General features: G+C 46.7%; 4 protein-coding genes across 4 annotated transcripts; 3 read left to right on the forward strand and 1 right to left on the reverse strand.

Annotated features, from left to right (window-relative positions):
* The first annotated feature begins 978 nt into the window (after positions 1 to 978).
* LOC108613702 (cytochrome b5) lies at positions 979 to 2408 on the forward strand. The gene has a single exon (XM_018007331.2). The coding sequence runs from the start codon at positions 1850 to 1852 to the stop codon at positions 2213 to 2215; it is 366 nt and encodes a 121-aa protein (XP_017862820.1). The 5' UTR covers positions 979 to 1849; the 3' UTR covers positions 2216 to 2408.
* Positions 2239 to 6473, reverse strand: elg1 (enhanced level of genomic instability 1). The gene is made up of 4 exons (XM_089467963.1): positions 6333 to 6473; positions 5388 to 6101; positions 2763 to 5327; positions 2239 to 2679 (listed from the first exon to the last, which is right to left on the reverse strand). Exons 1-4 carry the CDS (start codon positions 6374 to 6376, stop codon positions 2433 to 2435), a joined length of 3570 nt encoding a protein of 1189 aa, XP_089324089.1. The 5' UTR covers positions 6377 to 6473; the 3' UTR covers positions 2239 to 2432.
* A 185-nt stretch (positions 6474 to 6658) lies between these two features.
* Dis3l2 (Dis3 like 3'-5' exoribonuclease 2) lies at positions 6659 to 11629 on the forward strand. Its single transcript, XM_018007324.2, has 4 exons — positions 6659 to 8577; positions 8650 to 10060; positions 10200 to 10319; positions 10690 to 11629. The coding sequence occupies exons 1-4, from the start codon at positions 7041 to 7043 to the stop codon at positions 11351 to 11353; spliced, it is 3732 nt and encodes a 1243-aa protein (XP_017862813.2). The 5' UTR covers positions 6659 to 7040; the 3' UTR covers positions 11354 to 11629.
* A 529-nt stretch (positions 11630 to 12158) lies between these two features.
* dikar (CECR2 histone acetyl-lysine reader dikar) lies at positions 12159 to 27936 on the forward strand. Its single transcript, XM_089467961.1, has 10 exons — positions 12159 to 12255; positions 13349 to 13503; positions 13566 to 13654; positions 13725 to 14410; positions 14581 to 14781; positions 15869 to 17203; positions 17986 to 18555; positions 18612 to 18736; positions 18799 to 23187; positions 23329 to 27936. Exons 2-10 carry the CDS (start codon positions 13476 to 13478, stop codon positions 26106 to 26108), a joined length of 10203 nt encoding a protein of 3400 aa, XP_089324087.1. The 5' UTR covers positions 12159 to 12255; positions 13349 to 13475; the 3' UTR covers positions 26109 to 27936.
* The last annotated feature ends 9 nt before the right edge of the window (positions 27937 to 27945 follow it).

The raw sequence follows: 27945 nt of genomic DNA on the forward strand, positions 1-27945 counted from the left end.
AGAGCGAAAGAGTTCGAGTTCTTAACGTATTACCCATAAAAATATTTAAACTTAACTAGATGCAGTAGCAGCAATTCCAATCAAAGCACTCAAAAAACCAGTGGCATTATCTATCTATATATTATTTGTGTATATATAATCTATATACAAATGCAATATATAAATGATAAATTAGTTTTGATGAAGCCCGATTAACTCGTATATAAATATATATTTATTGAATGGTTTCAATACTTACGATCCATTAAAGCATACAAAAATTTAGATAAAAACCAGCCCATAGATAATTACGATATATATATATATCCATATATATAATACTAACTAAACAGTTAAGCAAAGTCCTACGAGCCATTTAAGTAGCACTCGATGCCATTGACTGATATTTTATATAATGTATATAAAGATATATAATATTTAGCAGGGTAGAATTCAATTTAATTAACTTAAGCGAATCAAAACGAAAACTCTTTAAAAAGCAAAAAGAAGAAGAAAACACAATCCCCCACAAAAAAAAGTTGAAGTTCGATTAAAAAAAAGTCAAAGAGTAGCCGAAAAAATTCGAAGTTCAACTAAATACTAGCGAAATTTTTAAAATGGGCATGAAAAACAAATGAAACGATGAAAACCCAAGCACGAAGAAGAAGAAAATGCATACATAGCATATAAAAAGTGAAATACATAATACTATATTAAAATTATTACTCATTATTGTTGTTGTCTCATGAATATAACATTGAAATCTAACAAAAAACAAAAACAAAAGTCGTATCTCAACAGCGGGTGCCACAGTGCAGGGCACTTGGCTGGAAACACTTTAAATATATTTTTATAGCAACTGTTAAAGGGAATTTAGATAAATAAGCTAAGCAGTGTTTGCCATAATGAAAAGCAGTTTAAGTTGACTAACAAAGGTATAAGCAGTGCTGCTATATTTGCAGTAAGCATATGCTGAAGTACATAAATCAGATAGAAAGCAACCAGTTTGGCCTGGACAGAATGAGCAATCAGGTTCAGCTACGAATCTTGAACATTGGAGTCAGTACGGAAATAATAATATTGTATGTTTAAATGCAAATAGAAGTCTGCGCTCTAGAGATAAAATACGCCGTATTAGTCTGTCAATATCATTCACCATTTCAGCACAGTTCAAAAAAGCAAATTAGAAACCTGCCAATTGCAATGCGCTGCTTCGCTAAGCAGTTCAGGCCGGTTACGAATGTATTAGCAATGCATATGAACAGATGCAGTGAAATGAGCCCATGACTGCTTATACTTCTCAAGCAGTTCAAGCAAGCGAACTGCTTGAGCAGTGTGCAGGCAGTAGCCCGCTATATTTGAAATTTGTTAGCAAGAGATAAGATAAGAGATAACAGAATCTTAAACCTTAATCTATTTTTTCCAACGGTATTTGAACAGGTTTTAACTCCATCTAATCTGATTGGAATTTTGAACTTACTGCAGAGCTGTCTGACGATCGCATCGCAACTGATAAGCAAATTTATTTGTTAGTGTTTCCGCTTGCTTTAAGAACTTGTGCCAACTCATTGGGCACTCAATATAGCTTAAGTGTAGCGACACGCCAAATTGGAATTAGACCGTCCGACACGAAAACCTCACGTAGCTCTTATCGATTAAATTTCCCCCTCTTTTACCACTAATAAACACATAAAAATAATTAAAACACTTAGCACTAGTCATTCGTCTGGTTGTGGTTCGCGGAACAGTAACGTGGAATAGCTGCCTGCCCCCGACTGCAGACGCACGCACCAGAAAAACCCATTTGGCAATTGGAGAGCGACAACGCTTCTTATCTCTTATCTCCGGCGACAGATAGCACTTCCCAAAGATGTCACAGATCTATCAGAAATCGGAGGTCGCAGAACGCAACGGCAAGAACGGGCAGCCCGTGTGGATCATCTACAAGGGCAACGTCTACGATGTGACAGCATTTGTGGAGAAGCATCCAGGTGGCGATGACCTCATACTCGAGGTGGCGGGCAAGGATGCAACGAAGGCGTTCAACAGTGCCGGACACTCCTCGGATGCAGTGCAGCAGCTAAAAGAGTTCAAAATCGGTGAAGTGGCCATCGATGCACAGCCCAAGCCACAATCAGGACAGAAATCAGCAGGACTCCAACAGCAGCAGCAGCAGCAGCTGCCGGAGCCAAAGCCGGCGGAAAAATCCTCGAATAGTTTCCTCTGCTGCTGCTAGGTTTCAGAGCTTCACAACTGCCATTAGGTGTATTCGTTTTTGTTTTAATTGTTAACATAGTTCAGGTCGTTTTAGTGTATTATTACTGTAGCTAACTAGAGCTCAACCAGTCATTAACTAATATAAGAAGATCAACTCTCTATTTTGCGTAGCGCAAATGTAAATAAACTTTCCATTAAGGTTGCCTTTTCTATCCGTTTCGTTTCCTTTGCACTAATTATTCGACTAAGGGCGCCTGCTCCTGCAGCACCTGGCAGGCAGCGTCGTACAGCTCCAGGGAGAAGCTGGACAGATTGTGATTGGTGTGATTGCGTAGATAGTGATAGAAGCGACTCGAGCGTCGCTCCAAGCTGGCGCGCTGCTTCTCGCTGCGGCAAATGGAACGCATGGCGGGCTCGTAGTCCAGGGAGCGGGCGCAGCTGGAGCGCAACTGGAAGCTGCCCAGCTGATCCGAGAGATTGAAGCTGCAGGGGAGAGCCAAATGAATTCAATTAGATAATCTCTCTCTCTCTCTCTCTCACTCTCTGTTCTCGTTTTATCTACTCACCGCTGCTCTGGCTTATCGAACAAGTTGTAGGCATAGTTCTTGGCGGCCAGGCAAGTGCCGACGGCGCGTTCGACTAGCTCGTGCGCCAGCTGCTCCGAGAGATGCGGCTGCAGTCGATCGTTTCGCTCCTCGAGCGTGGCATCGAGCAGCGTGGCCGTCGACAGCTGCTCGTAGAAGGAGGCCAATGTTTGCAGCGGCTCCTGGGCCTCGCTCTTGCTGAGCCACGCCTTCTTTGGTGAACACGATTTGCGCTTGCCCACGCGCCGCGCCACCGGCGTCGAGGGCGACTGCAGCTGGGTGGAGTGACGCAGCAGCTCGCCGAGATTGAGGCGCAGCAGGCGGAAGTCAACGGGAAAGGGTATCAAGTGCTGCACATTCTGTGCGCTGGTGTAGAACTCGAAGAGACGTTGATGTATCTGGACGCCGGGTAAAGTGGCCAAACGGGGTGATTTGCTGGGTGAGCCGGACGGAGCAGCAACTGTCACTTGTTCCCGTTTGGCATCGCCTCCGCTCTGTATGAAGAACTGCAGCTCCATCAGAGTCTTGCGCAGATTCTGATTGTTGAACAAATAGAGGGATATCAGCTCATCCAGTTCGATCGGGCAGTTCTCCATGAGCGCCAGCACGGCGAGGAAGCGCGAGATGTTCAGGGCGTTCGGCGCCTGGAACTTGATCGTATTCTGCTGCATCAGGCGCTGCAGGTGCGCGCAGTTCGGATCGCTGGCCACGATGATGACGGGACGCTTCGAGCTGGCGGCGAGTGTGTAAATGGCATCCGTGAAGCCAGCATCGATGTTATCGAAAACAATGTCCGCATCCTCGATCAATATCAGAGACTTTCGCACATCGTCGTCGCCCTGATTGCGCCTCGCCTTCAGCCCGTTCTGCTGCAGCTTCTGGAGCAGCTGCTGCGTGGGTGCGGCACCTGCTTTCGCCTCCTTGCGTATCTGATGCGACTGCGTCGCCTCCTGCAGCTCCTGTATGAGCTTCTTGCCCGTCCGTCGCATGCCCGCATTTATCTCCAGCACATTGAAGTTCATGTCGTTCGCCAGAGCGAAGACCGCATTCGTTTTGCCGCTCGAGCAGGGCCCGAGCAGCACCATCGTGTTGCAGCTGCCGCTCATCGAGCTGGAGTCGTGATCGTTGGAGCTGTCGTCGAGCGTTTGTGAGTTCCGATTGCTCGCGCTGGCCCCACTCCAATTGGCCAGAAAGTCACGCAGCTCCTGCACGGGCGTCAGATTCACGAGGACCTGTTCGAACAGCAGCGGCTTATACTTCTCGGTGAAGAGGAGCTCGCCATTGGGCGCCAGGGCAGGTGGATGGAAATCCTCCTCCTTGCCCACGTCCTGCTGTTGGATGGAACGTCGCGTGCGTCTCGTCATCACAAAGGATTCACCCATCGGCTGCGTATCCTGCGCCGCATCTATAGCACTGAAATGCCTATACTTCTCGCGCATCTGATTGTAGCACTTGAAGGTGGGAAAGCGATCGAAGATGCTCTTCCAGTTCTTGACCATGGCCCGTTTATTGTCCAGCTGTGGCAAAGGCGTCCAGCTGCAGGCCGTTCTCTTCCTACTCGCCACAAAATCGGAGGCAGTGCAGCTGGTTATGCTTCCAGGGCGTGGTTTGCGGGCTATCGTTGCTGCGTCCTCCTCCTGCTGCTCCTCCGCTCGCAAAGGCAGCCGCTTGCTTACTTGCTTCAATTCCAGTCGCTCGCTGCCCACATGGGCTATGCTCGGGAACAGCTCGTAGCTATCCTCGTAGTATTGCTCGTAGCTACGTTGCCGTTGCTGCTCCTGCTTCAGCTTCTCAGGCACGCCGGAATGCAGAAACTCCTGACGTGCGCGCAGCGCTGTGGGATCGGGACTCGGCTTGGGCACCTGCCGCACAAAGAGCGGCGCCAATTTCTTTGGCGTCACAGCCGGATTGCTGTTGTCCAGATCTATGATTTCTATGCAATCATTTTCCTCCACCGCAGGCGATGGCTTAACGGCCTTAGTCGGACTCACCTCCAGGTCGTAGTCGTAGCGCGCCTTGGCCGCACACGAACGTCTCGGACGACCGGAAGGAGTTGTTGTCGCCGAGGTTTCCTCAACATTGACTGAGAGATTGGAGCTGGTTTTGCTGGCGCGTGGCCGGCGCTTGGGCGTCTCTACTGCCTCCTCGATCAAATTGATTTCCGGTTTTTCCTTTTCTCTTTCCGCAGAGTTCTGTGGCGATTCCACTTTGGTAAAGTAGCCCAACAGGCTGTCGCGCTTCTTGGTGGGCGACGACAGCTTCGACAGAAACTGCAGCGTATCGGGATCGGCACTAACGGGCAGAGCTGTCTCCACATCTGCGCTGAGCCGCCGCGTGCGTGGACGTCCGCGCATTCTTTTGGTTGGAGCCGAGGCTGCTTGTGCCTGCGTTTGCTTGCTCTCGCTCTGCGCCTCCTGGCTGCTGATTGTCTCCTTCGTCTCCTGGCTGCTGCTCGTCTGCTTACGCACCCGCGGCAGCTCCTGACTGCTGCTGTTGGAGTGCTTTCGTTCCCTCGGCTCGTTGGGTTGAGTCAACATTTTCTTTAAGCTGCAATTGATTTGGATGGATTATGGATTGCTTTCTATTAAGATTCTAGTTGCGTCTTACCGCTTGGCCCGCTGCTCCATTTTCTGCTCAATGTAGTCGCCACGTGCCTCGTCCGCCAATCGCCGCTTAGCCCCGCCTTTGCGGTCGTTCCACTCCTGCAGCATTTGCTTGCGTTTGGTATGAGGCGTCACAATGGGCTCCACGGCTTCGGGCAGCTCCTGGCCATTGGCATTGGTGCCCATGGAGCGATTGCGTGCATTCATCATCAGTTCGAATACATTAGTAGCTTTGGCTGGGGTTTTGCCCGCCGGCTCAGCCTTCATGATCGACGATTGCGGCGTGCTGCTCTTGACCGGGCTGCCATTCGATTTACGCTTCGCTTGACTCAAACCATTCTCCCGCGCCGTTTTCTCTCGCAGCACGTGGCGGCCATTTGGCGTTGTCGTTGTTGTTGTTGCCGTTACCGCTGGCACTGCAGCAGCATTTGTGGCTTCAATTGCTGTTGCCTGCTCGGCTAGCAGGGCAGCACGTCGCTTTTCTTCGCGCTTTCGCTTGTGTTTCTCACGATGCTTTTGCTTCACGGTATTCAAAACTTCCTCCATGTTTTGTAAGATTAATTTGGATTTGGCGCTGGGAGGTGCTCTCAATATGAACGGCGATGTGGGCGGCTGTTCCAGTACATTTTTAGTGGGCGTGGTATAATTGGTTGCCTCTTCAGCTGTTGTGGTAGTAGTAGTTGGTGTGGTTGTTGTTGTTCTTGTTGTTGTTTGCTCACTTGTAAGACAATTTACATCAGTCATTGTTGTCTCTTGTCTCTTGTTTTACATTCGTACATAGTTTAAGCTCTGTATGTGTGTCAGTGTAGTAGTGTCTGTGTGTTTGTGTATGTATGTATTTATGTATAATTTGCAAGCAATTCAAGTATACAAAGCCAAACTTATAAAATTTGCAACAAACAACGGAGCAAAGCAAGCTACATACATAAATAAACAATAAATTGTGTACCTTGGATTTGGCCTTTTTTTCTTACTACTTGCACACTCACACATACAATTGCCAACACACGCACAATACCTAAATGCACACCCTCACGCTAGCACTTAACCACTCTGATAATCCTTTTTTCTATGGTGCATTCTTTAACATTCCGAAAAAATGCAGGAAATGAAATTTCTGCGAAAAAATGCAGGAGATGATTGATACAAGAAAAATGGCGCGAAGGTTTTACAACACTATTGATACAAATATCGGTTGCAATATTATTTATCGATAGGTGTAACATGTGTTTAGTTGTGCGATAGTGCTTCAAAAGATCGCAAGTTTTCATTTATATTCCACCACTAGGTTGATAATACTGCGCCAAAATTACAGAAATCAAATGACGTCACAAAAATAAAACCAACACATTTTTTGAACATCTTTCGTTTCGTATAGTTAAGGGTAAAGTGAAAAACTTCATTTGGATCATAGTAATGTGTATATGGCTCTACAATCGAAATTAAGTTAGTTAAAATTTGGCTCCCAAGGTCATATTCAAAATTTGTGACGTTATGCGCAAAGAGAGCGAAACACGCAGTGCGCCACGTTGAACCGAAATCTATGTTTTTATTGTCAAAGCATGTGAAATACGCTGCTAAGGTATAAACAAAAAACAAATATTTTTTTATTTAACAAAACCGTTTTGGTGTGCAGCAAGAATAACTGTTTTTAAACATGTCAAAAACGTCGAGCGTAGGGAGCTTAGAAAGTGCTGTAACGGATCCACTGCAACCATCCACATGCAGAATGCAACAGCAACAGCATCAGCAGCATCAACAACTTGATACCGAATCTGACTATCCGACTGCGATTGAGCTATTACGCCAACGTTCGCAACGTCTGGCGACGCGGCTGCAGCAAACGCAAAAGGAATTCGCAACCAAATTGCCAAATACCACGGATTATCCCCTGATTGAGCAAAAAGCCAATCAATTTATGCGCAATTATGTCTCACAGTCGCAACTGCAATTGCCGCAGCAGCGCTCAATGCCAATGCTCAATTCTGCCGCTACAACAGCAGCTGCCACGGCGAATCAGCTGCAACAACACCAGCACCAGCAGCATCAGCAAAATCATTTGCCTCCTATGCCGTTGCCTATGTCTGGCTATCCCTATCCCATGGGTTCCTATGGCATGCCCGTGCATATATTTGCCAGTGCAGCAGCTACAGCAACTACAATAACAACAGCTGCAGCCATGCCGTCAACGCATCAACAACAACAACAGCAGCAGCAGCAGCAGCAACAGGAGCAAAAGAGGAAACGCAAATCTCGCCAAGTGCTCAACGGCGAGGTAGATGCTCTGAAGGAGCTTGTCCTGAGACTCGCCTGCCTGAGCCCCGATATCAAGGCGCACGCCCAGCACTTCATAACCCACAACGAGGTGCTCGCCCAGCTGGATTGGCTGAATATTTCGGATGGTCAGCAACTGAACAGAGCGAGCAACTATATCGCAGCGAATCTCATGCGCCAGTCAGGAGCACCGATTGGGCGTCGCATTGATGGTGGCATGGATATGAATCGTCAGCAACAGATGCAACAGCAGTTGCAACTGCAACAGCAGCAGATGCAGCAACGATCAACTGCCCGATTGCCAGCAAATCAAGTACATCCCATGAATCAAATGCGTTTCGGTGAGGTGCTGCGTTCACGACGAGATTCAGAGCTATCTACCACGAGCAGCAGCAGCACAGCTGCAACAGCTCAGCAGCAGCAGTATCAGCAGCAACAACAACAACAAATGGACAATACTGGCGCTCAATCGCCACGCAAGCGCAATCGCAACCGCAAGAAACGCACTGATAAAACCACGCCTCGATCTCTGCAGACCGAACTGGAAGCCATGCGATCGTACATCAATAAGATCGTGCAACAGTATGTGGGCAGCGAGCAGCAGTTGCCGCAGGAGCTGCTCTTCAAGGGTGATTTTGGTGACTTGGAGACGCATGCTCGACGTCTGGTGGCAGCTGGCTATGGTCGCATCGTCGAGGAGGAGATTCGTGTGAATCGGAAGAATAATCGCCAGGCATTCATCACCATGTCAACGGATCGCGAGACACTGGAGCGTGATGGCATCGTCCTATTGCCCGTGGCCAGGCGTTATGCCTTCGAGGGAGATACAGTGCGTGCCTTTGTCCTGAATGTGGGCGCCGCGGTGAGCAGGACAACGTCAGCGGGCGCCATTATAGGTGGCAAGGGATCACTATCATTAGGTAAGTATATTGGATTCTGAGAGCTGCTAACGCTCTCTCACTTTCACTCACGATCTCCGTCTCCCTTCGCAGCTGAGGACGAAGAATTGTCGGATGAGACCGAATCGCAGGACTCGGACGATGACAGTGTGACAGTCATTGCCTCGGATAATTGCCCCAAAGCCTTTGTCATTGCAATTGTTAAGCAAACGGAGCTACGCCAGATTGTCGGCAACATTTCCTTCACCAATCCCACCAAGCTGTGCGACGACGAGCTCTTCTACAAATTCCGACCCTTTGACTTACGCATGCCCATGGCCTATATACCGCAGGCCAGCTGTGCTGCCCATTTGGGGGGCAAGCAGCTGGACGAGGTGTGCGGCTTGCTCTACGTGGCGCACATACTGGAGACGGACTCCAATGGACATTGCATTGCGGAGCTGGTGCAGCCGCTGGGACGTGTGGGGGATCTGGATAGCGAACTGAAGGCCATTCTCTTCCACAACAGTTTGCGAGACATAGTGCCTTATGAGGAGCGCTTCAATGAGATGTACGCCGAGGCAGCGCCCGCCGTAACAGATGCTGATCTAGTAAATCGTCGTGATATGCGCAAGAGTTGCGTCTTCACCATTGATCCGTTGACTGCCAGGGATTTGGATGATGCCGTCTCCATAGAGAAGATCAGCGAGAATGAATATGAGGTGGGCGTGCACATCTCGGACGTCTCCCATTATCTGCAAGAGAACAGCGAGCTGGACAACATTGTCAAGCAACGCTCCACTTCGATCTACTTGGCCAACGAGGTGATTCACATGCTGCCAAAGACGCTGTGCTTCCGTTGCTCCCTGCTGCCAGGGGAGGACAAATACTCGTTCTCTGTGTTCTGGCGCATGGATGGCCAGGGCAAGCAGCTGGGCAAGCCAGCCTTTACGCGATCCGTCATAAACTCGTGCTCACAGTTTGCCTACGAGCATGCCCAGAAGATAATCGATAATCCATGTGAGCCATTCACAGAGGACGATTTTCCCAACATCCTCAACGGCTTTACAGTCAACGATATAGTCCAGAGAGTTACCTGGCTGCATGGCATTGCCTCCAACATGCGTACCAAGCGCTTTGATAATGGCGCCCTCACCATCAACAATGCCAAGGTGCGGTTTACTTTAGATCCTCTGGAAGGCGAACCCATTGGCTTCGAGATAGAGCAACAGAGGGAAGCGAATCACATGATCGAGGAGTTCATGCTGCTGGCCAATCAGGCGGTGGCAAAATTCATCCACGATGCCTTTCCCAAAATTGCGGTGCTGCGAAATCATCCTCCTCCCCTGACCAAGTCCCTGAAAATGCTGCGTGACAAGCTTTACGCCCACGGCTTAGAACTGGACTACAGCTCCTCGAAGGCATTGCAGGCGAGCATGCGAAAAATTTGCCAGGAGGCTGCCGATCCGGTGGCTATGTCGGCGTGTCTGAGTCAGCTGCTAATGAAGCCGATGGCGCGTGCCACGTAAGTTCACCGATAGCAAGAGATGTGATACCCTGCAAAGTTTTGAAAATATTTGGAGAGCATGAGAGGCTATATGAATTTGATCGCATAAATCTATAGATATATTATTACAGGATATTAATCACGTTTCTTTTTACAGCTATATATGCAGCGATGGCAAAACGCAACCGTCCGATCTATGGCATTACGCCCTCTCCATACCCATCTACACCCACTTTACGAGTCCGATTCGACGCTATCCGGATGTTATGGTGCATCGGTAAGTAGTTTCCTGGTTTTTACTTTCTCATAGGGGATGTTTAATGTTTAAATTGCCATATTAAATTAACGAGTTTATTTGCGGTATTTGCTAGTTTTGATACTCTCAACAGAATTCAATTCAATTCAATTACTTTACATACACATGCTTACCAAATGATTAAAATAGCTTATAATAGTTCGATAGATAAAACAAAAGCTCACCTTAAAAACTGTTTAGATGAAGTAAAGTTTTTCTTACATTTCACTAACCCAACAACTTCAGTTGAGAATTATTTTTAGAGTTGACAGTTATAATGAGAATCGCTAATATCGGCTATCCTTAAAATGTCTATCGATATTTATATTTTCTCCTTTTCGTGATTTTGCAGCCTGCTTGCCGCCGGTTTGAATTACTGTACCGCACCGGAACGCACGCCAGCGGAACTGAATGAATTGACAAAGATTGCAAATGAGCGCAAATATAATGCCAAGCAGGCGGGCGATGATTCTAGCAATTTGTTCTTCAAGCGGTACGTGAGCAACCGACAGGTGATTTATATGCGTGCCGTGGTCATGGAGATCTTTCAGCAAATGATGAATGTGGTTACTCTCGAATCGGGTCATGTCATTGGTATTAACTACAAAATGCAGCGGGTGCTCATTGATACGCATAATGCACCAAGTTTTATTCTAGTTGCTGAGAGGAATCTCAAGCAACCGCCGTATAAACTGCAATTTCTCTCTGTGGTGCCCATTCGACTGATTATATGGGACGGCAAGTTAACGGGATTTCTACTCACTCACGATCAACGTCAAAAGGGACCCAACATGGAGCATCCATCCTCTCGCAAAGACAAAAAACAACAACAGCAGCAACAGCTGCAACAACAACAGCTAGCCAGGAATAACAACAAATTGAATAAAAATCTACACATTAGAAATGCTCAACAACAAGCTCAGGACCAGCAGCGCTTGCGTCGACAGCAGCAGCAGCAACAAATGATTCAGCAACAACAACAGCGAATGTTCGCTTTGCGAAAGAACAGTTCGTAGATAATTATACCAGCAAAAGACGACCTATTGGAAGACAGCGGGCAAAAAAGAAACAAAGCCAAAAAAAAAAAAAAGCAGTTACACATACGTGCAGCTTTTTCTCATTAGTTATTAAATCATAGCTGCATGTTTTCTTTTTGAACTTCAATTTCAAAACACAACGGATCGAATATAAATTACTTAAAACTTGTGAATTATCGATTATTAACCTAATTGCAACTCTAATGGAGATGTGCAACTTAAAAGAAATGCAAAAAAAGTTTATTTTGGTCTACACATATTGAAATTTTGAAAACATATTTCCAATTGAGTCAAAATTTTCAGTTGTCAAGAAGAACCCATTACAAAAAATAACAAGAAAAACTTCCCGCTCTTTAACATATCTTGAACCGGACCCGGACCCAGGCTGTTAACCGAACACATTTTGTTACACGGATCTCAGTGTAATTGGCCAGTTGTTTATTTGTTGCACACTGTTGCGTGTTATTTGAAACACACGAGAGGCTGGATGGTATGGATAAATATGTGGCGACACCTTGCGGAAACTAAGTCTAGTTGTGCTCGAAAATAAATAGTTCAAATTTATTTTAATAGCAAACTCTTCCAGTTAACAGTTAACGCAGGCCGTTTCCCAACAATATACCTAGTTTGTATGTAATTATTAAGAGAGCAACAGAAGAAATCTATTCAAAATTACCACTGTAAGGAATTTGTTTCATAAAATTTTTTATATTATAGAAATAAAATTAAAATATCTTAATGTGATGTATCGATACTTAGTTGAAACATATACGCACGCGATATATCGATAGCAGGTAACAGTCCAATAGAGAGCGTAACAGCGCACAGTTTGGGCAATATTGCCAACAGTTTGAGGCGCATTGCTTAAATTCTGTCGTTCGGTAAGGTTCATACGTCCATTAATTTTATTTATATGTGAAAAAGAAAGCAAGCTAAAGTAAAAACAGCAATATTAGCTATTGCTCGTTAAGTGCGTGAAGTGCATACATCTGCTAAATAATTAAAAACAATAATAATAAAACAGCCGTTGTCGACCAATTGCGTGCTTCACTGTTACGGCAAAAGGAAAGCGCAAATGAAAAAATATATACACACAGCCAGAGGCAGCAGTAGCAGCAGCAGCACCAGCAGCACCACAGAGTAGCATCGCAACAAGGCAGTGTCAAAGGCGACGCATGCTCGAGGGGCGCTGATGTCCCAAAATCGCGCGTAATTTATTTAAAAACATTCCCGATTGGCGTTCATAGAAAGGGCATATTAATTATAAAAAAGCAAGAAAAGAAAATAGAAGTGCAGACAGCAGGCAAAATAACTGTAGTATGGCAGCAGGGGTAGGGAGCGGAATTCATCGACCAGCCGAGAAATCAACAGTGCTGTGGAAAAAGTGAGCGGCACAACTAGCGCTGAACAACACTGGCCGCATATATGGTCGTCCCACTCCCGCCCATGCGGGAGGCAACTCGTTTTTGTTTGTGGGCCTAGTTTATTGGCCATCTGTTTTGATTTTCTCTTCTTGAAATTAAGCGCGCGAAAGGGGTGCGTGTGTACTTTCTTTCTCCCCCAAAACACAAGTGTGTGGGTGCTCTCTCAAAAATGTAACAGTGTGTGTGCATCGCAATCTACGCCGCGCGCGCTTTTGATAATTGATAAGCAGTCGTGTTTGTTTGTGTATCTCAAACAAATTGACAATCACAACACACGCTCATACATGCACACGCACACACAGGCACACATGTTGCACACGCGTTTATATTTTTGCCGCCATTCAGTTAGAGTACATGTGTTCTGTTCATGACATACCCTGGCCGTATGGTATATAAATTTGATTAGAAGCTATGTGGCACATAAAAGACATAAATATAAATTTAAATATATCTAGTCAAAATATCAATATATCAGTTGACTTCATATCAAAAAATTGACTCTTGATTTAAATTGCATTTAAATGAATTTATTATTACTTTTCTTGCACAGAGTTTGTGAAGCGAATTTATAATTAAGCAACAGGGAACGACCAGAAAGCAAACGCAACCGCGCCCTGGAATTGTTTTTAATTTAATCTTGAAGACAACCAAGTTTCTAAGACATAAAGCATACATAAATGGTTTCTACTTTCATTGGCCTATTGGGTAAGCCTGCCGAAGAATCGATAGATATATTTGTGTATTAATGTATTTGTTTTTTTTTTTAGACATACAATCATGGTGGGAGATACCGTGTATTTCGCATTTCTGTTCATTGTTTAGTTCCGCCTTCGATTTGCCAGACATTGATATTGAGGTGAGTGTTGCATATATGGAATCATTATCGGAATATACCTTAACTATAATCCTCTCTATTTCGCCTGCAGGACCTCGAATCGGCGCTGCTCTCCGATGGTACCAGCGATGAGGATCAAGTTGCCTTAGTGCCCGAATTGATTGTACGCCTTTTAACCGGCTGCGATGCGCTACAGTCGGTAGCCAATGAGATTACACATAGCAATTATCAAATGTTTTTGCGCCGATTCCTGCGCCAACAGTGTCGCCTGCATCAGACAGAGAATCACTTTGATACGGACATAGATTTTCAATCGCTGCCCGTTCGCAAGCGCCTACAAATTCTACACGATTTATGTCACTTTCGCCTGGACTCTGTCGATGTGCAGGTCATACTCAGTAATCTAGAGGCGGACAGTTTGCGCGTTGAGCCGCTCGGCTACGACGCTAAAAACTCGGGATATTGGTATTTCTACGGTACGCGACTCTATCGCGAGGATAAGCCAACGGCCAATACAGCTTCCGGTTCAGGCAAAGCATCCACAGCTGCAGCAGCAGCTGGAGGATCCATTGGCTCCAGTGGAAATACAGCTTTGGGCAGCAGCAGCACTGTCTGGCAGGTGATTTGCTTCACCGAAGAGGACTGGCAGAATTTGGCGGCCAAATTTAAGACCTCAACGAATGGTAAAGAACGTGAACTCTTCCAAATACTGGATGAGAACTTTCTGCCCAAGCTGCCACAGCTGTTTCGTGAACGTGAACGTTTGAGACGCCGAAAGTAAGTGTTTCACAGATGAAGTAAGGAGTATTACTTGATTTAGTTTATATAAATGGCTTCAGCCAATAAGAAAATCAAAGCGACTGTACTTTTAGAAGACTACGTCTTCAATCATGCTTGAAATTTGTATACATTCAGTAATGAAATTTAATACTCTCGCTCGATTACAGATTGCTGCAAGTGCGCAACTCGAGTCGCATACGTAATCTAGCCGAGTTGAAGGCGCGCCAGGAAGAGGAGTTGAAGGCGCGCCAAGAGGAGGAGCGTAAGCGTGAGCGGGAGCGGGAGCGAGAACGTGAACGTGAACGTCGCGAACGACAATATTCAGCGAGTTTGGCACCGCCAGCGGTGCAGCAACGCTCACGCAGACGGTTAGCACGTCCAGTATTATAAACAGAGCAACAAGCGGACAGCATCTATCACAATCATAAACAAGCCCACAACAACAACAAAAACAACAAAAACAATACACAGACAACAACAACAAACAGCTAGAACTATCAAGCACACGCACATCCAAGCATATTTTGTTTCAAAAGCCGCTGTTTAAGTTTGATTATTGAAATTGATTTTCTTTTCATTTCGATTTGTTTTACTTGAAAGACAACAAACAAGTTGCTTAAAGAATTGTCATTGAAACTTCAAAAAAAAGAAAAAAAAAAAAAAGATAGAAAACCCAAACACATTCTCATCGACGCTTAACAGCAGGCCGCCAGCGAGAAAGAGACTGAGAGAAACTGAGAGACACTGAGAGCAACTGGACCAAATAATCGAGCGACACGCAATTAATTTGAGTTTTGTCCATAATTTGAAAAGAATTGGTTGGATTTCGTTTTCAAAAGCAAACAAAAAAAAATCTGAAAAAAAAAGAATCTTTAAGAAAACACTATATGAACAATTATGTAAGCATGCTTTTTTTACTATTCCTATATTTGATATATTGCAATTTATTATGTTTTATTTATATTTTTCATAATTTAAGTTAAACATTTGTTGTGGCACTTCATTCCATTCAGCTTTCATCGAACAGGGCCCCCATCTGCAGCAAGATGTTATCTACGCAACAAATAATCACCGACTTTTCCATAGTATATTATATCATAACCGTAAAAATCGTTTTACAAATTAACTTAGCTACAGTGAATGCTCGAAAAGAAGAAGACAACAAGAATTTTCCATTTCCATAAAAATGTTTTATTTTTATGTTTGTAATATTTAATGTAAACTTAAAAAAAACGTTGTGTGCATTCAGTGTATCTAAATTTCATTTTCTTGTAAAAGCTAATAATAACGAGTCATCATATTTCAGGGCAATAATATTAATATTCATTTAATTTTAGACTTAAGCGATTTCTACTGTAAAATAGTTAAATGCCGTTTCATATCCTCTGAATTGTCAGCAATATTTACTCACGATTTTCTCTCTCTCTCTCTTTCTCTTTGCTCTTCTCGCTTCAGTTCTCAGTCGACGTCAACAGCTAGTGGTATTTCAACTTACGCAAGCTCCCTCAGACGTACAACAACAACTAATTCGAGCGAATTTCTGTGCCACAGGGAAACCTTTTGCTTGTCGCCCGAAGAGGATGACCAGAACGACGACGAGGAGTCGACACAAGAGCAGCCGCCGCAGCCACAGCAGCAACAGGAAACACAACAACAACAGCAGCAACAGCATCAACAACTAGCGCAAGAAAAACAGCAACAACTCGAGCAGCAACAACAACAGCCACTTGAAGATCAACAACAGCTCGAGCCGCATCAGCATTTGGGCTCTGTAAAGGCAGCTGGCGATAAGTTTCGTACGCCGCCACCGCCGCCGCGAGAGAAAACGCAATCGCCAGCGAAATTCAAGAACAAGGGCCATCATCATCATCACCATCATCATCACCACAAGAAGAAGAAGTCAGGCAAGAAGCAAAAGAAACGCTCTCGCGAGCGTCGCGATCGTGACAGAGATCGTGGTGAACGGGATCAACAGCATTATCATCATCATCGGCGGCGACACAAGCATGCGTCTGAGACAGACGACGACGACACGAACAACAACAACCACAGCAACAACAACAATAGCAATAGCAACAACAGCAATAGCAACAGCAGCAGCAGCAACAACCCAACAGGTGGACGGAACCACAAGCGACGCCATAGTCGCCAACATCAACAGCAGCAGCTGCAACCACAACATCAGCTGTCGCCAGAGAGTCCAGAGACTCCCTCATTGAGTCCGGAGGATAAGGAGAACTTTTGCCGTCAGCTGCAATTGCTGGATACAAACTCGGCGGCCATAGCGGTCGCCACAAGCATTGCGAATCTAAGCCTGCCCTCGCCCGTCGCGCATGACAGCGAGGAGCAGCAGCCCCAGCAGCCAGAGCCAACACAGCCCGCACCGCCGCCAGTGCCAGCTGTCAAGCGGGAGGAGCAGATGGCGCCAGCGGCCAATGTCAAGTTGCCCGGCCGGCAAACAAACAACTCCCTCAGCTCCCTAACGGGCAACATATTTATACCAACGGGCACACAACAACAACAGCAGCAACAACATAGTAGCAGCATCAGCAACAACAACAACAACTCCACCTCTTCCTCTGGCGAGACGACGGCACGCTCCAAGAAACAAAAGGCCGCAGCTGGCGCCAGCTCTGGCAGCTCCTCCAAAGCGGAACGTAAATCGGAGGCGTCATCGAAAAGCAAAAAGTCAACAGCAACGGGAGCGCCATCGTCGGCTGCCTCCACTGCCTCCTCATCCAGCAAGGCAGAACGCATTAGCAACGCCTACTCTGACAAGAGTGCCGATGAGTAAGTGACCAATTAACTAAAACAAAGCAAACAAAGCCCAACAGCATACACTCACGAACACTTACGCATACATCATCTCTATATAAGTAGATCTCTAAGATCTACTACTAATCTATGTAAAATGTATTTGTAAAAAGCTTATAGAGACAGTTTATCTATGATTTATAGCAAAGCAAAGTCTTATATGTTGAAATTAGCTCTGAGTTTAGATATTTTAGCTGTCTTTCAAATGCCCTTGCAGATATTTCGTACTATTTTTGTATGTATAACCTATACGAACTCGACTCTCTATAAAGTAAAACTGCTGAAATTTTATATATAAGCTATTTTACCATTTAGGAAGTAAATAAAAGAAAATTGGTTTGATCATGTTGTAAATAGCTATAGTTCTAAAAAGAAATGCCACTTGTAAAGAGTTTATACATTTTTAAATTACCTAATGTAATTTATATTTTGAATCAATATTAGACTACTCTACTATTTAATTGAGAATCTATATCTGCAAGGGTATTTCAGCTTTTTGCCTTAAGATTCCATACCCTACTGTAACTCCCTCCAGTAGTGTTGTTTCTCCGTTTATTTGATTGCATGTCCTTAACTGTTGCACTTATATCAACTAACCGACACATCATATTTCATCAAATTGTATATAATATATCGATTGAATTAACATTTTATTACCCGTTTGTATTGTAAACTTTTGTACCTACCACCAAAAATCAACCAACAACAACATTTTGACTGTTCATCATAACCGTAACAAAAACAAAAACAAAATGTAGCCATGTAAATAGTACCAACCGTAGCAACAGCAGCTTTAACAACAACAACAACAACCACCATAAGCACGCGTCGCACCACAATCACAACAACAACAATCACAACCACTCAACGTCGGAAGCAGCAAATGCAGCAAAAATAACAACAACGCCGCACGGAGCCCAAACATCATCACACAACACCACCAACCACACGCACCACACCAACTCCACCCACCATTCACATAGTCATATTAACAGTAATAAACATAAATCTCATTCCTCGACATCAAACACCACACAACAACCACACATAACAAATGTAACCAGACCCATAACCCATCATCTAACAAACCACACCAACACCACCTCCACAACAACAACATCAACCACATCATCAGCGAAAGCAAACAACAATTCAACGTACAACTCCTCAAATCATGCGAATATTCTTAGCTTTACCGAAACGGAGGAGGTGCTACAAATCGGAATGCATAAGGTGCTTGTCTATGTGAAAAATCATCGGGATGCATGGCCCTTCATGGATCCCGTTGAAGAGGATATCGCACCGCGATATTACTCAATTATCAGAAGGTAACGTATACAATAATATTAAGTATTTATATTATATTAATTGACTTCTTTTCTAGACCCATGGACCTGCTCAAGATGGAGGACAAACTGGACAGTGGGAAGTATCACAAGTTCAGCGAATTTCGCAACGATTTTCGCTTGATTGTCAACAACTGTAGACTGTACAATGGTCACAACAATGGTATACTATATATCGATTAAATATATATATAAGAATTATATAAATAATCTCTCATTCCACAGAGTACACGGAAATGGTCAACAATCTGCAGGATGCCTTTGATAAGGCGACCAAGAAATATTTCGATAATCTCTCCGAAGACGACGATGATGATCCGAATTTAAGTTATCCCGCCGCTGATTCTAAAATGAACGTATTCCGCGAGAAGTACTTCAGCAAAAAAGCGAAAGGTGACGAGGGAAAGGAATCCTCAGCGAACTCGACGTCGAGTAAACGTATACAGGACACAAGTGCGGAAGAGGAGGAGCACAGTGAAACGGAGGAGCCTGCCGCGGAGCTGACAACACACGCGCAAAAACGTAAGCGCAAGGAGAAGGATAAACGGCGTAAGAAGAAAACCAAAACAAAACCAGAAAGGGACATGAGTCACAATGAAGATGTGGAAACGGATGAGGAGGATTTGCAACCGGAGCCGCCACCACCGCCGCCTGTAATCAAGAAGAGCAAGAGTAATAAAGTACTTAAGGAAAAAGACAAAGACAAGGATAAGGACAGGGAAAGGGACACAGAGCTGGCCACGTCGAGCAAACGTGGACGCAAAACTAAAGGCAGCAAATCCTCGCAGTCAACGTCGGCCACCAGTTCCTCGAAGCCCACTACCAAAACACAAAAGACCAAAAAAGCGGGTAAAAAGTCAACGCCCGAAACGGAAACGGAGTCGGAAGAAAGTGATCCAGCACCCACTGAACCCGAGTCGAGCGACGATGAAGAAGTGGCTCTGGCCAAAGTCAAATCGCTGGTGAAGCCCACAGCGCGCACGATAGCCGCGCAAAAGAAGAAAATGGTGCCCGCCGAGTCGAAGGTGAAGACACCAACGCCTGTGAAGCGTCAGCCAAAGAGCAAGAAAGGAGGTCGAGGTCGTGGCAAAGGCGAGCGGGAGCTGGATGACCTGGACGACGACAGTCCATTGTTTGATAAGAAGCAATTGCCACCAACAGCTGCCGCAGCGCTAGCCGAATCTGCTGCAGAGCTGGAAGAGGACGATGACGAACGCGACGACGACGACAATGCGGATGCAGACGATGATGATGACGACGACGACGACGTCTCACGGTCGCGCAGCATGTCGCCCTTCAAGGTGGATCTGCACAAGAAATACTCCAAGAGCGCGCTCAACGATGATCTCTCCGAGCTGCTGACTACGGTCAAAAAGGTGACCAGCGTCGAAACCTCCAAGCTGAGCGCACGTCACGAGGTTGACAATTCCGATCAGGACTCGGAATCCGATTTCATGTCGTTGGCCAGCTGCAACAGTAGCTCCGATGAGCGGCGACGTCGACCCTCGCCAGTGGCCACCAAGCGGGGTAAGAAGTCAGAGGTGAAAAAGGAGAAAGAGAAGGAAAAGGAAAAGGACAAGGACAAGGACAAGGACAAGAAAAGCACGCAACACAAAGAAAAGGACAAGGATAAGCATAAGGATAAGGACAAGTCGCGCAGTGCCAAGCACAAGAAGAGCTCAGCAGAGGCAGCGGCTGCAGCAGCCGCAGCCGCCGAGCAGGCGGAACTGGAGATGCTGCTGCCCTTCATGGACAAATACGATGTGATCAAGTATCGACGCAGCCGCGCAGCTCAAAGCAATTCCAGTGCATCCAATTCTCTAGCGCCCTCCGAGGACTCCAAATCGACGAGCATCAAAAGCAATTCCAACTCCAAGAAGAAGCGTGAAAATACAACTGAGGCGCCAGCGGAGCACAAACGTGGTCGCAAAAGCAAAGAGCCAAAGCATGCTAAGGACTCCAGCAGCAGCGTGGAGAAGTCGATTAAGCTGGAAAAGCCTGAGAAGGAGAAGGAGAAAGAGAAGGAAGAGAAGCCCGTGGAAAAACAGCCCAAGAAAGCAGAGACACCAAAAAACGTTGACAAGCCGCTGCTGCGGGATTTGACGCCGCCACCACCGGCGCTGCCTAAAACGTCAACGCCTCCGCTGCCAGCTGTTAAAACAGAGCCGGCTGGCAAAGATGTAGCCAAGTCGGTTAGCAGCAATAGTGCGAGCAATGCCAAGACTAAAGATTCCAGCACCAAAGCAAGCAGCAAAAAGCGAGCGGACAAGCAAATGCCACCGCCGCCAAAGCCAGCGGAGAAGTCAGCTGAAAAGGGCAATAAGAAGCTGACGGGCAAACGAGCAGCTGCAGCGGCTCAGAAAGCCACGGCCAACAGCAATGCGAATCTGGAGGCGCTGGATGTGGAGACGGAGCAAACGCTAAAGGACATCAATCGTTGGCTGGAGCACACGCCGCGCTTCTCGGAGTTTAGCTCTGCGAGCAATTCGCCGTCGCGCTACAATCTGCTGGATGACTTCGACTCCAGCATTGGCACCAAGCTGGATGCGGCCGACTTTAGGCGGCCCGTTGCTCTGGCTGCGCCCAAGGCGGAGCTGGTGCCCACCAAGCTGGCCGAAGCGCTCAACGAGTTGGTCAGCGAAACCGCGCCCAAGCAAAGCATAAAAGCCGAATCCGATGTGCTTCCCACAGCGAGCAGCGTGAGCAGCAGCTGCGGCACACCGCCGCATTCAATGCACTCGGGCAACTCCATTGGCAGCACCTCAGCAACAGCTGCCAGCTCTACCTCGGCGTCGTCCCATAACTCCTCAGCTACAGCGCCACAAACGGCTGCAGCAGCATCCGTTCCACCCACAACCGGACCAGCCGTAGCCGCATCAGCTGCAGCAATAGCATCGCCTACGCCACCGAAGCCCGCCAGGGAGCCGAGCAGCACGCAGCTGCTTCTGAATCCGCCACCGCCGCCGCACATTAAGCAACAGATGGCCAAGGAGGCGAAACGCAAATCGCTCAAAGAGAAGCAGGCGGCTACGGCGCAGGCGCAGCAGGCCAAGGCCAAGGCGAATGTGATGCGGACCATTGAGAGGCTGCAGCCGGGCAAGGCCAAGGGAAATCTCATACAGAACGTGGCCAAGACGGAGGAGTTGGAAACCCTGCTCAGTCCTGTTGTTAACAAGACAAAAGATGCGAAAAATGCGCTTACCACGGAGAGCAGCGATGGAGCACCAAAGCTTAGCCTAGGCACGGTGATCACGACCCAAGACTTCGCGCTGGGGAAAACTCTCGAGGAGCTGGCAAATAAGAAGGAGCACGAACAGTCGCCCAAAGAGATCAGTGGCATCGGCAGTCCGGAGGAGTCAACATCAGCTACAACGCCCACCAAGGAGCCGCCGAAGCCTTTCGAGGCGCTGCTCGAGCTGAGCAAAGTCAGCGAATTGGCTTCCAAAGCCGCCTCAGCCGAGGCCAAGGAGAAGCCAAATTTAAGTGCGTGGCTCAAGGCCTTTGGCGGTCCGAAGGTCAACAAGAAATCCAGCGAGGATGAGAAACAGCAAACGTCGTTGTCGCTCACGCAGGATGACGCCCGGGTGGCGCCTCCGGCTCACTCGCCAGCTGCTGGCGATGCGAGCAACAACTTCTCGCTGCCTGTTGTGATGCGACAGCGCAAGCCCAGCACGGGCAGCACCAATTCGGAGCGCAGCTCCTTCAGTCAGGACCCGGATTCGCCGCGCATAGCCATCGACGAGCGTTATGGCTCCTATGCGGCTGGCTCGTATACATCGCCTATTTGCGCCTCGCCCATTGGTGCCTCGCCCATCATGGTGTCTCCGAAGCCGAATGATGACATGGGCAAGCCAGCATCTCCATACACACTCAACGGAGCCATTAAGGTGGGCTTCTATCAGGACACCACGACCAAGAGTAGTCCGGATAAGAGCTGCAGTCCGCGAGAGATGAATTCGCCGTATCCGCAATACTCGCAGCATATTTATTCGTCGGCATCCTCACCAAATGTCTCGACGCCTGAGCTGAGCGGCACTTCGCCCTATGGCGGTGGCAATAGCTATAATCCGTCTGGCTCGGAGGCATCCAAGACACCAGCCTACTCCTCCACATCGCCGTTGCCCATCTACGACCAATACAAACAGCCGCGATCGCAGGAGTCTGATTATAACTCTTCAATGAGTCCCAGCACACCCAATCCGCATTCACCCTATCAGCAGCCACAGAGTTCGCCCTACACCACACCCCACTCCACGCAGCCTTCCCCTTACCATGGCCAGTCGCCCTACCATCAGCCTCAGTCGCAGTCGCAGCAGCAGCAGCAGCCGGCGCAACAGCAGTCACAACAACAACAGCAACAGCAGCAGCCCTCACACAGTCCCAATCCGCAGCAGCAACAGGCGCTTAGTCCAATGCCCAGCGTGGACTCGCCCGCCTCCTCGGCTGCTACACAGCCACCCACGCCACTGGCCCAATCACCGGCCGAGCAGCAACATTCGCCTTATCAACAGCCCGTGTTGTCGCCCTATCAGCAACAGGTGGCGCCACCGGTGCCCCCAGTGGTGCAACCGCCCGTACCAGCGTCAGTAGCACCCGCTGCGGTGCCTTTACCAGGTGAGCCCAGGCTAGAAGCCCATAAAATGAATCAAACTTTGACTAAGTTTTGAATACTCTTTATATGGAGTATTCACTTTAGGTCGGGCAGTCTCGACTTGTTTACATTAACAATTTCTAATATGTCTTCTCTTCATGTAGCAACAATGAGCAACAGCGGCTATGGACCGACCCACGAAAACTATCAGCAACAACAGCAGCAGCAGCAGCAGCAGCAGCAACACTCTATATACAATCCCGCAACGCTGATCAATCCGCTGCCTGCTGCGCCCACAGCCACGCCCGTGTCCAAGCCGAACAACAATGATTGGAGCCTGGGCCACAGTCTGCTGCCGCCTAACCTGACGGGGAATCAGGTCTCACAACAGCAGCAGCAGCAGCAGCAACACCAGACACAACAGCAGCAACATCAGGCTTTGGCTCATCAGCAACAGCAGCAACAGCAGCAGATGCATAGCATGAAGCCTAAATATCCAACATATGCACAATACCAATCGACAAACGCGGCAGCCAATGCAGCGGCAGCAGCGGATGTTGTTGACAATCAACAGCAACAGCAGCAGCAGCAACAACAGCAGAAAATTGTGCCGCCTAGCTATAGCAGTGATATGGCCACATTTATGCAGCATCAGATGCAGCAGCCTGCAAAAACAGAGACGCTAATTAATCCATTAAAGCGGCCTAATGAGGATTACAGAGATGTTGCTGGAAGCAAGCTGGCCAAGTTGGAGGAGAATCATCAGCAACAAATGCATACAACACAGCAGCAACAACAGCAGCAGCAGCAGCAGCAGCAACAGCAGCAGCAACAACAGCAGCAACAACAGCAGCAACAACAACAGCAATCGCAACCACAAACATTGCTCAACAAGCAACAGCAAATGTTCAATAGTTTTCTGGGCTCTATGACCTTTGGCAAGCAGCTGGGCACCATAGCGCCGGACAAGGCATTTGAAATGTACAATCGTGCGGCGGCAATGGGTTTTCCCAAGGATTTTGCCAAAGACAACAGCGCCTGCAACATGCAACAGCCGCCGCAGCCGCAGCCGCAGCAGCAACAGCAGCAACAGGTAGCAACCAACAAGCAACAAAACACTCAGCAGCAGCCACAGGCCCAAGCGCAGCCGCATTTAACGCAGCTACAGCCGCCGCATAATCTCAACTATCAACAACAGCAACAACAACAACAGCAGCAGCAACAACAGCAGCAACAACAACAACAGCAGCAAAAGTTGCAACAACAACAGGCGCCCCACAAGTCGCACAACTATGGCAGCAGCAGCAACAGTTTGCAGCAGCAACAACCACAGTCCGCACAGCAGCAGCAGCAAGAGCAACAACAGCAACAGCAGCAAGCGCACAACGCATATCAGCAACAAGCGCAGCAGCTGAATCACAACTATGCACCAGCAACATCTGCTGCTGCTGCTGCAGCTGCAGCGCAGCAACCCACAACTGGTAAGAGCACGTCAACAGCACAATCTGCAGCTACAACCAACAGCGACAACAGCAACATGTTGCACTTGTCCGCAACTGCACATCAGCATCATCTCAGCCAGACGCATCATTTGGCTGCCTACAACAAGCCGACACCTCCACAAACCTACAACAATCCGCTGATGCACACGCTGGCCGAGTCCATGCTCGGCTATCCCGTCAACTACTTTGACAAGAATATGCCGCCAGCAGCACATATGTATAGCGCATCGAGTGCTGCCACTGCGTATGGCAATCCCGCCCAGCAGTTGCCTGGCAACTATGTGCCCGGCAGCAACAGTGCCTCACAGCCCACGCCACAACAACAGCAGCAGCAGCAACAACAACAACAACAGCAGCAACAACAACAACAACAGCAACAGCAGCAGCAGCAGCAACAACAACAGCAGCAGCATCATCAGCAACAACAGCAGGCTGCAGCAGCAGCAGCCGCAGCAACTGCTGAGGTCAAGGCGCCAGCAAAACGTGGGCGGAAGAAGAAGGCAACTACAGTGGCAGCAGAGGCAAACGCTAAGAAACAGCAGCAGCAACAACAACAACAACAGCAGCAACAGCAGCAGCAGCAACAACAACAGCAGCAACAGCAACAACAACAACAGCAGCAAGCAATGTCGCAATACAACATGCCACAAATGCCCACAGCTGCAGCGGCTGCCAGCTCTGCGGCACATCAGCTGCAGGCGCACGCTCAAGTGTTGCACCAAGGCTTTCAGCTCTATGCGGGTCTTAAATCTGGCGGCGTTTCATCGCCTGCTGCTGGCAGCTCATCATCAGCCACAGCAGCAGCTGCAGCCGCCGCAGCTGCAGCAGCAGCGGCCGCTGCCTCAGCGGGCACTAGCTCATCCGTTAATCAAACGTCTGCAGATGCTGCAGCCATCTCGCTGAAGACCGCCAGCGGTGGGGCTGGCATGGTACCCGGCAGTGCCTTCAACTTTGCGCCCACGCCCAGTGCGCTGGGTCTGTACGGAGATCAGTCGGCGGCAGCAGCTGCGAGCAGCTATTTGGATCAGTTCCGCGATGCTGCACCGAATCCCTACTATATGCCACCCGCGCCGGCGCACAGTGGAGCCTCAGCGAATGCAGCGGGCAATGCGGCGGATAAGACACAGAACCCATTGAATACGGCAGCCGGTTCCTATCCCTTTCTGGCTGCAGCGCATCCATCGTCTCGCGCCGCTGCTGCAGCTGCGGCCTATCCATTCGCTGCCTCCCAACTGGATCCCAATTCGCAGCTGTATCAGCAATATCTGCGACGCGACGATTTCCACGCTCGCATGATCTTCAATCAAAGTCTGCTGGGCGGCCCGGCTGCTGCGGCCGCTGCAGCAGGCTATGGCCAACCGCCGCCGCCCCCATCTGCTTATCGTCCCTCGGCGCTGGGCATGACCAAGCCGTATGATATCAATCGACAATCATGGTTTTAGCAGTACGCCAGTGCCGCCAATGTGGATCTGCAGGGCGATGACCTGAATGCGGCTTCAGCAACGGCGGCAGCGGCGGCGGCGGCAGCAGCAGCAGCAGCAGCGACGGGGGGCGGAGCAACAGGAACAATTGCAGCTACAGCAGCAGCGACGCCTGCAAATTCACAGCGCTAACTGCGTTTGGTTTCAACAAAAAGTTTTCAACGTGTGCTAAAAACTGGACGAAAGGAATACATATATATAGTACTATATATATTTCTTTGTAATTCTCTATAATTTTAAATATTTCTATATTGTTTTATATATGGCTAAATTGTTGACTCGAATTCTAGTCTTTTAGAAATCCCGCTGACTGTTTTTTTTATATCGTTCATGAATATTTGACTGAATGTTTCTGTGTGTGTGTGTGTGTATGAATGCATGTGTACATTTCAAGCTCCAACTTCCCTCATCCTGCTCTGTCACTCAACTGCCTCCATATATGATGCCTTTTTCACATTTGTGCAATGTTCTAAACTAAATTCTAAACGGCGCCCAGGTTTTAGCACAGCGTTCGCAACTAAATATTTTAGCTGCCTTGTTTCAGGACTAAATCTAATTTTTTGTTACTGACAAAACACACATATTTGTAATTGTTTATAAAGTTATTTAAGGTAGAACAAGAATAAATAGTTGAAGCAAAATCGATGAATGCGAAAGATTCTAAGAATTGTTTCAATTGCTTCCGACTATTGTAAGCCTTTAGTTTGCAGAATTTAATTAAGCGTATCGATTGTAAATTAGATATTATTATTACTATTATCATTATTATTATTACTATTATTATATTATTACTATTACTATTACTATAATTAGTTTATTATATATGAACGTGCAGCGGGTAAATTTGTTGAAATATTTATTAATATCTGAATAACTGAAAAGATAGAAATGCAAAAACAAACAAAAACTGTTTGCAGCTTACATTTATTTTTAATTACATTCTAAGCCAAACAAGTTGTATAAACTTTTGTTAAATATATACTAAGTAAACCGTACGGTCTTAACTTAAATCCAAAAAATAAAAAAATAGAGTAATATATACAATACACTCACACACACATACATATACATACGTACTCATTGCATGCGCAACATTCCGCCATGATACAAGAAAATTTCTTTCAAACCCCAAAAACCCATTTATGCTGTACATACAAAAAGAAACAAAAACACAAAGAAAATCAAGTTAATACTGTTACGTTTTACACATACAAACATCTCAGATTTTAGCTTTAACGCTGTAAAAAAAAAAAAAAAAAAAAAAACAAAATTCAAAACAATTTCAAAAGCAAATGCAAAATCAACTGCAAATGCAAAAGCAAATGCAAATTTATGAAAAGTAAATGAAAAGTGTCTTAGTCGCTATTAACATAAAAATATTAAAACAAGCAGAAACGCATCAAAAAAGCAAGGAAAAAAATATGTAAAATACAATTTACAGAGAGCCCTTAATTATTTATATATATACTTACATATATATATATAAAACACAAATACAATAAATCTAAAATTAATTAAGTTGTTAACGCTTATGTTTTGCAAAGGTAAATTTTTAAATTTTATAAAACCTAAAAAATATGATAAATAGTTGATAAATATGAAAAGAAGAGAAAAAGAGGAATAATAAATAAAAAATGGGTACCTAGAGCATAAAGAGCAGCAACAAATAACATATTTAAAGAACCACAAGCTAAATATTATATTATTAGCAATTATATATGTAAATATATATGCATCTACTCTCATGCATATATGCATATGTATATATATATATATATATATATATATATATAGAAGC

Source organism: Drosophila arizonae, chromosome 4 (assembly GCF_054131065.1).
Source record: "Drosophila arizonae isolate 15081-1271.41 chromosome 4, UAZ_ARI_1.0, whole genome shotgun sequence".
NCBI classification, from domain to species: Eukaryota; Metazoa; Arthropoda; class Insecta; order Diptera; family Drosophilidae; genus Drosophila; species Drosophila arizonae.